Below are 15,882 nucleotides of genomic sequence, written 5' to 3'. Positions count from 1 at the left end.
GTAAATAACTTTCTAAGAAAAACAAGTGAAGCTTAACAATACATTTATTGACGATACTATTATTATTATAATACTTGTCATAGATATAGATGTCATGAATGTGCTATTAGGTTAATATACTGAACTTCAAACAGCCAGTCAATAAATATAATTTATACCACACCATCAATGCAAAGTCTTAAATATTGTATAATATCTAAAGACTGGGTTACAATTTACACAAGATATGTGCTGTACCATTTTAGAATGATAATACAATACAGTACAATTGATAATCCTCTTAATTATATTAGTAACACCGTAGTTGGCGGACGCCAAAACACGCATATTCAGGTTGTTGCGAAGAGTAATAAGGAACTGGTCGCTTCTTTAATATGCGCATAACTTCTGCTTTTTATTACCAAACAATCATTAAGATTAAAATATTATTATTTAATTAAGTATTTCAATACTTGTGAACTTATGATACACAAATAGTATATTACAAATAATTAATTGCATATGTAATTGAATTAATGTGAATTTAAAGAATGGTCTGTCATATCACATGACATCAATTTTGTACAGTTATAGGGTTCTTTAATATGCTCATTAACTAATAAACTATCAATTACAAATGACTTAATATAAAATTATTATTCCTGCTATCACAAATGTTAAGTACACGTCGGAAAGTGTAAGCATTAGCAAAAATGATTGGTTTACAATGTTTGTACATCTCGTATTAAATAAATAATTATTATTACATTTAGCTTTTTATTAACATGATTCTGAAAGATGCAATATAATGCAATCAAAGACTATATACATTCAAATAACGTATTCTCAATGATCAGTGTTTTACTCAAAATGTTTTTCCGTGATTCAATATGCACCTCAGCTTTTACATGAAACTCATCATCTAGCTGACCCAAATACCGATGCAATCTTGAAATACCTGGTCAAACCTAAACAAAATTTTCAGCTAAACGACCTACCAAACCTGTTTGGAGAAACTCGGACAATGATGGGCGTCACCCTGCTCCTCAGTGAAATTAATATAAACTAACAGACAGGCAATGTCTTGAAGATGATATATCTAGATGATATATAAAAAAAGATTATTCCTTCGCTGTCGCCTGTGAAAATATAAAGTGGAAATACCAAGTTGAGGTAGTTATAAATTAATGTATAACAACATTACGCTGCATAGCGGTACGCGACACACCAAACACACATTATACTCACTGGACAATATAGCCACATAAGATGCATTATTGTAACACAATATATTACCAGTGTAAATATTTTGTTTATTGCATCTGCTCGATGCTTTCTTTCCAGGGCATGTTGCTGTTTCCGTTTCTTGATTTCTAACGTTTTGGCCGATGAGAACTGCGTTATACGTCTTCTTATATCGGCTCGTATCTGATCTACGTGTTGTACTTCTTCCAAGGCATTATTGTACAGCTCTCCGCCACACAGACGTATTCTAACAGCGACCAACAACTGCAAATGAGAAAACAGTTCATACTAGTGAGTGCTGAGAACACCGCAATATTAACTGATATTAAGTATTACGAAAACATATACATTAATAGTTGCTAATGTGTAGCTGTTATACATTAATGCAACTCGTGGAATAAACGCTTTTCTAAATTTGAATATCATAGCCTTTTTTGTGGAAAAATACAGCCCATGATCAGTATACAAACAGCATGACTTTACAATATCAACTAGTAATATTTCACCCTAAACGTCAAAGCTGAGAATTGTATGCACCATGGTCATGTAATGGTTATAAAAATAACATTCCAGAAAGAGAAGTTCATTACCTCTACATTTGTCGCACACAATGCCAAAAATACCACTGATCCCTGCAATAGATATACAATTATTATTATGTTGAAATCGTAGTGGTGTAAACAGTGCGATATACGTGAATACGGAACATCTTATTCATCCAGACAGTATTGATTCACAACACTGTAATTACGTACCTCAAACATTATTGCCAGGGCGAACATATACTCAACAATTAAATTATTTGTTGTAATTGCAATTATATGTATTGCCCAATTACTCATCAGCGCCAACTTCAGCAAAAACAGTGACTGAATTTCCTCCCTGAAAAACGAACAATACGCTGATTTGAAACAAATGAATAGAGTCGTGAGTTTTAGTTTATTTATATATTAACAATATTCCCACAGATTGTGTATCACTGATACACTGAATGATGTTGTTCCATGCACTGATATGTTATATACAATATTGAACATCACTGAATTATGTTATACTCACCTTATTTGGAAGAATTCCTCTACTTCGTACTTCATCATCGCATGTTCATAGCCACACACTAATTTACATGTAATTATACCAGACACCTGTGAGCAGAAATATACAGAAATAGCAGCAGTAATGCCGAAATGAACAAAATAAATTACATTGATTTTACAAAGACTTCATATTAGAAACATACATCTGACTTCAGATGTAATTTACGTCATCATGTTGATTCACAGTTAAATGTAGTGCATTACAATACAATACACTAATTCGAATTAAATAAATATATAGATAGATGTAGCATGAACGTCAAGACACTTACCAAGTATAATACCAATGAAATGGACGCTAAGGCCTGAAGATATTTTCCCGCAATTGATTCAATACATCTAGATTTTTAGGATAAAGATTAATTTGTGTTCACACACTAATATATTCTGTTTTTGTCGTTGATAATGGTGGTAATGATAACAAAAGTGTAAGCTCAATAATTTATAGTGGTAACCCGAATATAGATGTTTATTAACATAATTATAATGCATTCAATATTAATATCATTATATACACTCACCTTGATTCTGAACTTACGTCTAATCCGTTATTCTCGGCTAATTCGACACAAAAAACTATTATAATTATAGGAGCAGGCCATCCAGTAGTCAGAAATATTATCCTAAATGATGAAACATTTATAAACAATGTAGGGAATTTCTCCCAAAAAAATCTCCCAATTTTAGTGTCATATGTAAGTGTGTTGTTTATACAACATTGTGTTACAATGACGGACATAGATGTGTACTTTGCTATAACTATCAAGGTGTTTGTGCGTGCATGCATGCGGGTGTGCGTGTGTAATACGCAACACGGGATCCACTGAGTTAGTAATACTCTAAGATGTTTGACTTTTGTTGGGTTGGTTTTAAATTTCATAGCTGAGTCGAACTCGTGGTATATGTAGTTTTTTCTGTTTCGAACAGAAATCATAAAGTATTAAATGCAGTTTGCATTATGTACACTGCAGGTTGCTTTTGCGGGTTTACGAATAGGAAAACCTCGCGAACGGCATTTTATGAAATCAAACCTCTTCAGTATTTCTGTGCTATGCACATGGCATTACTAATGATCCAGATTGCATGTCGCATGTTGAGTATATTCACTACATACCTTGCTAACTTGCTCCTCAGTATATAATTACGCATACGGAGCAACTCTTGTACGGCAAGGTTTAATATCCATGTGGCGTTCGTCAATAGTGCCATGTACCAGAATATAGACAATATCTTGCACCCATGCTGTTAGACATGTACATTTTATGTTAGGAAATGTGTTTGTTGTAATGTATGTTAGTTATAATAATAATAATAATAATAATAATAATAATAATAATAATAATAATAATAATAATAATAATAATATAGGTTACAGATTTAAAAGTAAATCAGAAATGAAGACCCCAGAATAAATCCACTATCATTGTAGAAAGCGTCATATATTACTCACGTGTCCACCGATGACACGTTTTCACTAGTAAAATTAGATGCCGATTGTGAAAACAAACCTTGCTAGGCTGCAGATTAATGTTCACTAGGACAGTCACTGGTAGTATCGCCAGTGATACGATTACATTTCCCAGAACAAAGTATCGATCTGTTGATAAACTTAAAATAGACATATCACTTTTAATAACGTTTCCATCCAATGTAGCCATAGTTAATTAAATATCATTTACACAGCAAACATTCATATCTGATTGAGTTGTGAAAGATCCACGTTTGTTCTGTGTTATAAAAAAAACAATCTCAGCGAGAGGTGGTCTTACAAGAGATACTGGGACATAAAGCATTGTTCGTGCATATTGAACACAGCCGTAGTAGAATACTTACCGTGAAATGCAAACAAAGAAAAACGAAATCACCATAAGTAGAATAGCGAGGAAGGACACAATTTGCATAATAACGTCGCGCCCGGCTTCTATAAATGGCTATAAAAAATAGAAAACTTTATTTAGAATGCATATTTATTCCCATGATACGATGTTTGTCAGGTATTGTCAGGTGCAATTGTTTCTATCCTAAAAAATAGACGAACACTTACAACTGATGGTTTTCCTATCGCAGTTATTACAGCCAGGTTACCAAGGTGCTGGCATTTACAAACAGTGATGTCCTCGTGCATGATACGATCAACCCAGCACCCATCTGTACTCCAAATCCTGATTAACATAAATCGAATATCTCAATTAGAACACGACATCTCACAAACTGGTTTAAAAAGTCAACGATAATACAGCCATTCTTTATCAAACATCGCACGGTATACTTTTGTGATATATGATGTAACATAACCATGTCTGGATACCATCCATATACAAACAAACATCCACTCACCCTGTGTTGTCGTCGTAGACCATAGATACACATTTCGAATCATACCCAACCTATTCATATATTAATAACATTAAAATAAGTTTGGAAGTTAGCAGTATGAGTACAACACGCTTAATTTCACAACAAAGATTGATAAAAAGTTGAAAATATTTAAAAAAAAGAAAATTAAATAAAACAGTATGTGATGAATGACAGTGATAGAGAAACTTAAAAAAATAAAATTGACCCTCATGCACTACACAATGGTCATCCATTTGTAGCTAATACCAAAGAAAGACAAAGCTTAATTTGTTGTACGCAGCCATAGAGAAATATGAGCTGAGGCCACCATAACAAAACTTTGTTTTTCCACCTTCAATGAAATTGACACTGTACATGATGGCGTAGTTTTTTATTTATTTATGTCTGAATGAATGTTAAGCGGATGATGACACTATTTAAGAAAAGCTATGGAAGAGATAGTATTAGTATACGTTTGGTAGCTTGAATAATAGTAATAAATGCATTTGACGTCAGTGATTTGAATTAACATGATGTTAACGTTATGATTAGCGAGTACGCCCAACATCAGAGGGATTGCGTGTTGGAATCTCATGGCCAATTGCACAACAATCAGGTTCGTGTCATTCAGTGTGTAATTATGGTGTCCTGTCAGAAGGGATTGAAACAGTGAGTCCTGGCTCTCCGAATAGTGGATTGCCGTGCGATGATTTGACAAAAATATGTATATAAATATTCATCTGGAGATTGGCATCGCTTTTGGGTTACAGTGCATTTAAGGACAACCATGGCTTATTCAAACAACCTGGCAATATAACTAAAATACAATATCGAGACTAGTTGTTGTAAATACACATTCGCTTGCAGTGGCGCGGCGCAAATAATATTGCACAAAATACCTTCTGGTGGACATATTTGAATGTCAGCGATTCATCTAATCTTCTTATTTCACTCCCATCATCTCCAAACAATCTCACAGAGACAACTTTAGAATTGACCATCTCTATTTTACGTGTAGCTGTGACTGACGTTACCCACTGTCTTTTATTGGATCTAAATAACGTTAGAAGGTGGATATATACAAGTGTAATATATGAATATGAAGGATGACATTATTATGTAACGTGCAATAACATATGAACTCACCTTTTTCCAATCTGTATCGGTGGTAACAGCATGTCTCCTGGGTTTTGATAAATAAACCTAATACAAACCAATCGATCTAAATAAAAGAAAGGTACAACAATATTAGCTAGAATACAAATTACTTATCATGTTAACACATCCTTATGATTAGGGTGATAACATTTCAAGAAATATCCTTAATGGAATACATAGATTTCTAAACTTATTCGGGAATTACAATTATTATTACAAACATATTGTTGCTATTATGACAATATATTCTCCAGAAGGGATTTAAAAGAAGATTATTAATATTTTTAGAAGAAGTTTAAAAGAAGTACTTTAATAAGGCATTTGCCTTACTTCCAATTTGGAGATGCTAATTAATTGCTAATTTGTTTTAAATCATGATCAATGTGTGATATTTTTAGAAGATTGTCGCATGAATTCTCACTCTTTTACATACCTATCTGTTTGTCAATAACACGGATCATTTTCCTTGCTACATATTGCACTATTAATATTCCAAAGTCTAGAAAGTAGCCAATGCGCTTTTGAAATATGCACCACACAGCCGTGCAGAGCGCATGAACTTGGAAATGTGTACCCCGGTGGTAGGAGAGACTGGGATACTGCTGTGAGGCCGTGAACAGTTAATGACGGTACATTTTAAATTTTTTTTTATACAATCTCGTAGAAATATTCGATTCAAATTCACGACACATGTCTAAAGATCTAAAGAAGCATATTCTGGGCATATTCGTTTGCAATGCGGATTGTTATCCTATTAATAAACATATGTTATGGAGTATAGTAACTGTAGTAAAATTTAGCAAAATCATGAAAAACGAAAGTATTGTTTGCTATAGTAAAATTGATAACTACCGACATTCTGGTTAATATAGCAAAACGCACATGCAGTCATTGTAATGCAATAATTACAACTATTTATTCAATTCAACCATGAATAGTTAATTAGATGTTAATTTGAGGCGCAACTATAATGTCTATGAATACTGGTGTAGTGCTTTAGTAATGTCTGCACAGCAAATTTACGTGGTATTTACCTGTTTCATTCTTTTTTGTAAAATATTGAGACAGCTCTATGCATGTGTTATTAATTATGTCTTCATGCACAGATCGCTTCTTAGTTGAGGATCCACCAATGAACTCAGAAGTCATGTCTGTGATGTAAATCAGATGTATTTATATTTGAAATATTCTTGGTCAATAATTGAATTTCGGGTATAATACTACAAATTGGCAACAATGTTTAAACGACGTGTATCTATAAAGTTAAAATGAGTTTAATCACTATAAAAAGAAGTTAGAGACTTAACGAACACGCACATCATAATTCCACAAATTATACATTACGTAACACACATAATAGTCAGCTTATTTTACCAATGTTCTTTGTTGATTCATTGATAGTGTAACCTGTCTGTCGTATAAGTGCATGTACAGATTTGCTGAACGTGTCCATGGCTTTAAAAACCCGTAGCACTCCTTTATGAATTCCATGAACCTGCAAACCAAAGCAGTATCATTTAGACAATCAACCAATCATTTAAACAATCAACCAATTGATTAAATGTACATTCATGCTTAAATACCGGGAATCGTGCATTGCATAGACGTTTCCTCTCGCTCTGTTTGGAATTGATAGAAATCATGGCATTTCCGGTCGTTAATTGTGTATATATATTACAGTGACATTGTATCATCTTCCATCGTTGTGTTTAAAAAACGAGTAGTAAACAAATCATTAGATGCATAGGTAATGAAGCTAACGACATTACCAGTCACTTGTGGGTGACACAGGACGTTTCGGGTGCGGCATTGCTGCTCGTACTGGTGGCATTCATGTTGCGTGTTATGTAGACCGCTCAAGCTGTTGTTTAGTGAGTGGTATTTCCAGAGGAATAAAAACTGCTTGTATTTTCCCCGGCGTCTACTGCTATTATCTGCAGTAAGGGTCACGATAGAGAGCTTCAAACTAGCCGCCATAGACACACTTGCACAAATTACATATTGTTTTATGGAAAATCATTTGGAATACTTGCACACAATCTGAGAACAATATATTTTGCAATAAAATGCGTTGAAATTTGTTGGAAAGAGTTGAGTTTATTTATTCTGTCCAGCAGTTCTATTTCCAAAACCAAATACTTTCATTTGAAACACTACATATATTATTACTTCTATAACAATAAAAATCAGCGCACTTGAATTAATGCAAACGTATATTGGCATGACCGTTACATAACTTAAACAACTCGCAACTCAACTACAATAACAATGTAGCACGCGTGATCCGATAACTTACATTATGAATGGCTTTCCACATAGTCTCCATTTCGTCATCTAACACTTTGCTGGTCAATTCTAAGAAACCCTAGGGTATTTAATTATGCAAGAAAGAAATATGTAAATAACTATGCGTTATGTATTTTTTTTATAATTGCTTTATTAATTTTAGATCAAATGGTCATAATTTCTCATTTTATACAGGTCCTAATCAAAATCTTATGGAAAATATATAAAACAATTAAGTGGCATAATTATGTGAATGTGGAAAAAAACTTACAGTGCAAAGTAACAAGTTGAAGAACGTAGATATGTCAAAATCATTACAGTATGTACATGGTTAAGGAAAAGGGAAAAACATAAAGAAAAAAAACCAGTGCAGCATTTTACCAAGATTTGTGCAACAAATGTGTTCAATATCGAAGTCACAGGTAAACATAGATTGAATGGCTACGATAATCATACCTCAATATAAAGCCTTTTTAATCCTTCTTGTGCAGTAAAAGCCAGTGGGTTCATATCGACGATATCCGTGAGAATTGATGCCGTCATAAGTATATCACCACCAAAAGGAGCGCCGGTATCGATAAAGTCACTGACAGTCTCGATATTGTAATTAGCATCTGAGCTTGAGTTTATGCGATTAACCTTTAAATGGAAAAGATTGATAATTTACGCAGCGTGTTACCTCAAATATAGGTAATCACCAGTATTTGTTATTTTTCTAGTAATAAATTTGAATTCAAAAACTCTATATCATTGAATCTACAATTGAAATAACAGTGCCTAAATGGGTGATCATCATTATATTATAGCTGACACTTTACCATTGTGTACTGTAATTTAAAGTTAAAGCGCGAACTCAAGTTGATAAACATAATTGGAAAATAAGTATCACAACATTTGAATGATTTGTTCATAGGACAATCATGACATACCGCATTAAGGACTTCCATAATTACCAACGATTTACACGCAGTTGTGTCAGGCTGTAACCACTTTCCGTCAATGTCACATCTTCTACGCATCATACCTTAGAAAGTTGAAATAACAAAAACGCGCACGACATCAAAATTCATAATCATAAAAAATTACAAACACAAAACAATAATCGAAAAAAATCAATAAATGAAAAAACTACGTAATATCGATATACATGTGAAATATCTCGGGGTCTCGATGTCGAATGCATTTCATCAAAATCGCAGATACTATCAAAACATTCAAAAAGTGGATAAAAGCTGTAGTTGAATATTTAAAAAAAACTACGTTATGAGTATTGCAACTCATATTAATGAGATTAGACTGGAAACTTGTCCTGCAATTGACATATGATTCGCACACTTTTCTATACGACATATTGTGCAAAATTACTTTTGTTATAATATACGATATATATTTTAGTTTATATTAAATAATATTTTTTATTTTACTAGTACAACAAAAAAGTTGATAAAGTTGTTTAGTTACCAAATGAGTCATTTGGACAAGAGACCCATTCTGTAGTGCAGTCGCTTATTGTCTCTGGCCACTCGATATTAAAGTCAGCATCCATCTCGGAGAAGCAACTTATTTGATCTATTCAGAAATGAATAATAAATTAGCTTTTCAGATTTCAATGATATCGTAATGCCTTTTTTACATGACATATACAATAAAAGAATAGCAAAATTGCGCCAGTTTATTGAAGATCACCATTTACCTGTAACGCTTTCAAAGCATCGATCTTCTTCTTGTCCTGGAACACTCGGCACACATCTCCCATTATTTGCCACATAACCACTTATGCACACACACTTATAACCTCCCAGAGTATTCACGCAATAATTATTTGTCATATCCTCATCGCAGTCATGTGAATTGTCCTCGCACTCGTCGATGTCTGTTTGATATTAATAATTCACAGTATTGTATTGTTGTATATCTAGCAAACGTTAATAGTGTGCTGAAACCCTCTGCTCTACAGTTTCTTCTTCTCGACCATTGTACTATTGTCATCGAAATGTTTATGGTGTATAATATATATTGTTGTGCTTGGGCAGCAATGATGCGGTTCATACGTGATCGTATAGATGAGTGATACGTAGATGCAATTGTTAAACTAATTGTTTGTTTTTTTTCAAATATACTCAATTAACTAATGATATGAAATGAAGTGTTCAATTCCAGTGCATTTAGTACTGGACAGATTAAAGTAGTGCGGTAATGAGATGTGTTATATCACCTTCGCATTCTAACAGACGGGGTTTCCATGTTCCATTATGACAAACGTTGATATTGGCACTACGGACTTTATACCCTAGTTCACATTGTAGTTCAATACACACTCCATTAGGCACATGCATGGCAGCGTTCTTCGTCATACTTGAGTTTTCAGAGATAACGCATGGAAGGACAACTGAACAAATATTTATTAGGTTGACAACTAAAACATTGGTATTCCATAAAAGGAAATGTCCAGGCAACTAATAGAAGATCACCAAAATGACATACGGCACTGCTGTTTAAAACGTCCTGGGATACCACCTAACTCTACATCCAGGCAACATTAGTGTTTTAGGTCTTATAAGATGTCTTCTAGTGGGAAAATGATGTTATCTTTATAAACGTTTGAATGAGTTCCTCGATTTGCACAATGGCACGGAACAATAAAGCAATTGTTTTTAATAATAAACATGACTAATATTACAAAGAGGGCTATTTGCAGATATGACATATTATTTTCCAATGACAAAAAGTAATATTTTACTTCACGTAATTCTTTTAGTTAATTAAAATACAAATGTAATCATTGAAAAAAATGTAGAAGACTTAAAAAAACAAAAATCAAATAAATACGAGGTAGAATTAAATCATTGGTAATTTTCATCATTAAACGCAATTGCGTCATTTTTATACAAATTAGGTGTGTGCCATCCCAACCGTTTTCATTGATAACAATAGTTTTCCATTATTGACATCATATGTGACCTAGACAAGGTGGCTAGGATATAGGTGTGTATGGTAGTCGTACGTATTCAACACATAAACAAACATAGTGTAATTAGTTTCATACAGCAGTCATTTTGTATTTATGTCACATATCAGTAGTTTTTAATGCACTATAGGTACGACCATGAGGGCGCTGTTCATATTCGGATGTGTTGACGTCATACGGGTGGGATGACGTCAGAGTGGAGATCCGTGCATAAATTAGCATAAATGAGTGTACATGGCCGTGAAGGGGTGATTTGAATGATGATGACGTCACTATATGATAATGTGAATACAGTTGCATACATAAAATAGATTTGAATACGAGATCATAACGAGGTCAACGTGAATACATTTGTATAAATTACCATCTATTTTTTATTTTTTCAATTATTTTAAAATTGGATGAGCATGAACATCACGTACGATTTGTCAGAATGTATCGTAGCGGGCGCACACGCTAATAAATACGTGCCATTTTGAAAACTAGCGGAGTTTATTACACAAAAGAAAAGTAAAACTAGATCAGTTACATAGAATATAATTTTTTTGTTTTGTTTTTTGTTTTTTGTTGTTTTTTTTTGAGTAAATGTTCCAAAAAAGAATGAATTAAAAAACTGAGTAATATATAAGAATAAAAAAATGACATTTAAAAATGGTCGAAATACATAGAGTATACATTTTGTAACGTGATTAAGTATTCGATTATGAAACTGACAAAAGATGGGTAAAACTACTAAGATCAGTTACATGGAATATAATTTTTTTGTTTGTTTGAGTAAATAATTAAAAAAAAGAATGGATTAAAAAACTGAGTATTATATAAGAATAAAAAATGACATTTTAAAATGGTTGAAATACATAGAGTATACATTTTCAAACGTGGTTAAGTATTCGACAAAAGAAGGGTAAAACTAGTAAGATCAGTTGCATTGAATATAATTTTGTGTTTGTTGTGTTTGAAATGCATAGCAATTTTACCACTATCAATTTTGGACAAAACTTGGTCAATGTAGAGACGAATTTCATTAAACTGACACACCCAATTGGCTTGCATGATACGACGTACTTATCAGCTTATCCAATGCTTTCCTGTTGCCTGTGAAAAAATACAAAGTAAATATCTATATAACATTTCACGCATAATAATGTTAATCACTGGTAAACGTTTAGCAGATTGAACTGTTTTTACAGCAGTCTCAAAAGTTTCAGTTTGCAAACTCGCAAACGAATTGACTAAACTGCCTGGATTTTGATAGTCACCCCACTCTTGATGAATCTATATAACAGCAGGGGGAGAGAAATCATACGTCCATCTTTTAGTCTCGTCCACTCTGGACGAATCTATATAACAGCAGGGGTAGAAGGTATTTGGGTGTAGAAATAAAAAAACGTACCTAACAACGCTGTTGATTTGTGGTAAAATGTCATTGACATCTCTGAACAGTTTCATGGTTAAGAATACACCGCGCTTGGTGGGGTTGTAGTTATAATACTTACGAAGATGTACATAGTTTGTCCGCGAAAAGAATTTACGGTGACATACAGATTGTTGATGCGACATAACAGACGGATGAAGATGTTCTTACCTCTCGAGGACATCCGGCTGTTGGAACGTTACATTGTCGTCAGATGATGTAGTTGTAGCGACTTTGAGTCTTTTAATATGACGAGTTCGTTCGACTGGTGTAGCAGAAGTGGTAGACATATTTTGTCATATTTATAGAAGTGTTGAAAAAGACAAGCCACAAGATACAACATTCCACAGAAAATTAAACTTGGTGATGACATAGATAAACGTCCCAAGGAGGGAAGGGTATGTCTTTTGTCATCATTTCTTGTATTAATTTCCATTGCACAAAAAAGCAGCAAATACTGTTACTGAAGCACAGAATTTGCATAAATGTTTCTACCAGTAATTCACGTAAACTGCAAATCAAGTTTTTTACCACATCCAAACTTGTTGACACTTTGTATCCGCTTTGATGAATGTATTGTGACATATTTTTACATCGCTACATTTACTGCCCTTTCATACCAGTTCAATTTCCTTTCATTATTTCATCCATATTCCGTTATATTTAATATTTATAACCAACCTTTATTTCACAGTCACTCTAGTTTTCACTTTTCAAAAATTATTTTTCAAGAACGAAGAATGTTTCGAATGGCATCAAAAGTCGGTTGATGGGAAAATAACACTTTGCCAGTCAGTTCAACGTTGCGAAAAATGTCACAAACTCTTCAAATATCGTGATGGGTCTCACAAATTTAACGAAGTTTACTGCAAATCCTGCAAGTCTTTTCAAATATTCGACGACCTGTGTTACATTCAACCACTCACCGACAGAAAAAAGAACCAAGAATGTGATGATTCGATGGAAGAATTTGAGGATGACTCTGACAGCCATTGTATCTACGTCTTTGACGATTTTGAATGCACGACCGACGAACATTGCACTCATATTCCATATTCTGTGCGTAGCGAGAATTCCACCAAATACGGAGAAAGTGTTCAATGGAAAATTTCTGCGAGTGGGCATTAGAAAAAGAGCATAATTGGATGATTTTCATCGCACATAATTCAAAGGGGTACGATGGGATTATGATTCTGAAACGCTGTCACGATCACAATATACTACCTGAAGTCATCATGAATGGTTCAAAAGTCATGCAACTATACATCCGTCGTGCAGATATCAAATTCATTGATAGCTTGAATTTCCTGCCCATGGCTCTATCTAAACTTTCTAAGACCTTTGGCATCGACGAGTTACACAAGGGCTTTTTTCCCAACCTGATTTCGAGAACCGCTGGAGACAATTACAGAAGACCCGGGGCTCCTTATTTTGACCCAGATGGTATGAAGGAGGCTGCTAAAAACTGCTCAAGTACTGTTGGAGTGGCGTGCGCATACTTGAGGAATGTTTATGGCATTTAGATCGATGATGATGGATCTCACCAAAGTTGACCCCTTCAGCCGTTGCATATTGATCGCTTCTGTGTGCAACATCATATTTCAAAAGAATTTCCTGACTCCTTACACAATGAGAGTTGTGCCTGAGAAAGTTTACCTCAGTGCCTAGAATCAATCCACAGATGCTATAAGATGGATGAAATAGGAGGCACATTTCAATAACACGCGTATTCAACATGTTCCTAATTCCAGAATGGAGATGTAAATAGGACCTTAATATGTAGACGGATATGATGCTTCTACCGAACCTTGTATGAGTAATACGATTGTTACTTCCACGTTTGCCCAAAGTGTTTTCCCAAAAGGAATGAGTTGAATCGCAAGAATGAACTCAGTATGACCTCACTATACGAAAGGCTACTGGCGAGGGAAGAGTGGTTGAAATCGAAAGGATATTCGCTAGTCAGCATGTGGGAATGCGATTTCAAAAATCAGATAAAGAACAATCACAAAGTCAAGAGGTTTGTCGGAAACTTAGATATCTCAAATCATATCAGAGGCAGGGAGGCTTTTCTCAGCGGTCATACCAATGTCCTGCATCTGTATTACGAGATCAAGGAAGGCGAAAAGATAGAGTATGTTGACTTTTGCAGCCTCTACCCATACATCAATAAGACCTCGCGATATCCAGTTGGCCACCCGACAGTCGTAACTAAAGACTTTATCGCCAAACCCACGGCCTATTTCGATATTATCAAGTGCGACATTTTACCTCCGAGGATATTGTATATATCAGTTCTACTTTTCAGGGTGAGCAACAAACTGATGTTCCCACTCTGTTCCAAATGCACAGAAACCATGAATCAAGACAAATGTTACTACGGTGTCAATGAACGCCAGCTGACGGGTGTTTGGTGCAGTCCAGAATTGGAAAAGGCTGAAGAAGTAGGGTATCGAATCACCAAGGTATACAAAGTTTAGCATTACGTTGAGTCAGAAACCTACAACCCAGAGACTGGAGAAGGAGGGTTGTTCACAGAGTACATCAACATGTTTCTGAAAAATGCAAGAGTCTTCCTGTTATCCATAGTGGTGTCGCACCGAGGAAGACCGCACCATCTACATCCAAAGGTACCACGAAAGTGAAGGTATTGTCTTGGACAGAAGCAAGATAACCACCAATCTAGGCCTCAAAGCCTTCGCCAAGCTAAATCTCAACTCGTTCTGGGGAAAGCTGGGACAGAGATCAAACTTTGGACAGAGCACGTATTTAGAAACGCCAGCCAAACTGTTGGAAATGTTGATGGATAGTACAAAGGACGTCACAGACCTTTCTTTTGTCTCTGACGAAATGGTTCTTGTCCAGCACTGCGATAAGGAAGACTACATTACCGAAGCACTCAATACGAACATTGTACTGGCTGCCATGACGACGAGCTATGCCCGACTTAAACTCTACAGTGTTCTGGAGTAATTAGGTAGTAGAGTCTTGTACTTTGACACAGATTCCATCAGCGAGCTGGAGAATGGGATCCACCGACAGGTGATTATCTCAGAGATCTGATGAGATAAATAACTCCAGTGGATAATTACATTGGGAGGACCGAACGATTACGTGTACCAACTACACAAACCAGACAAAAGGGGGAAACAGGCGGTGTGTAAAGTGAGAGGGTTCCCTCTCAATTACAGAAATCAACTGGAAATTCATTTTGAGAACAAGCAGTCCTCTGCATGTCAAAGACCTTCGAAAAATAACACACAAGGGAGATAGAATATTCAATAGAGAAGAAGTTGAAACGTACAGTTTAGTGTATCACAAACGGGTGATACAAGATGATTACTGTCCCCTCCCATACGGTTTCTTAAAAAATCTAAATAGAAGAGAGATCATTGGCT

At 34.7% G+C, this 15,882-nt stretch overlaps 1 protein-coding gene across 1 annotated transcript; it reads left to right on the top strand.

Moving 5' to 3' along the window:
• The first annotated feature begins 14,379 nt into the window (after window positions 1-14,379).
• Window positions 14,380-15,457, top strand: LOC144351911 (uncharacterized). The gene is made up of 2 exons (XM_078009169.2): window positions 14,380-14,949; window positions 15,074-15,457. Exons 1-2 carry the CDS (start codon window positions 14,380-14,382, stop codon window positions 15,455-15,457), a joined length of 954 nt encoding a protein of 317 aa, XP_077865295.1.
• Window positions 15,458-15,882: the final 425 nt, after the last annotated feature.

This window comes from Saccoglossus kowalevskii, chromosome 22 (assembly GCF_978046115.1).
Source record: "Saccoglossus kowalevskii chromosome 22, keSacKowa6.1, whole genome shotgun sequence".
In the NCBI taxonomy this organism is placed as follows: domain Eukaryota; kingdom Metazoa; phylum Hemichordata; class Enteropneusta; family Harrimaniidae; genus Saccoglossus; species Saccoglossus kowalevskii.
The sequence above is the reverse complement of the archived record's forward strand: the minus strand, read 5'-3'. Positions and strand labels throughout refer to the sequence as shown.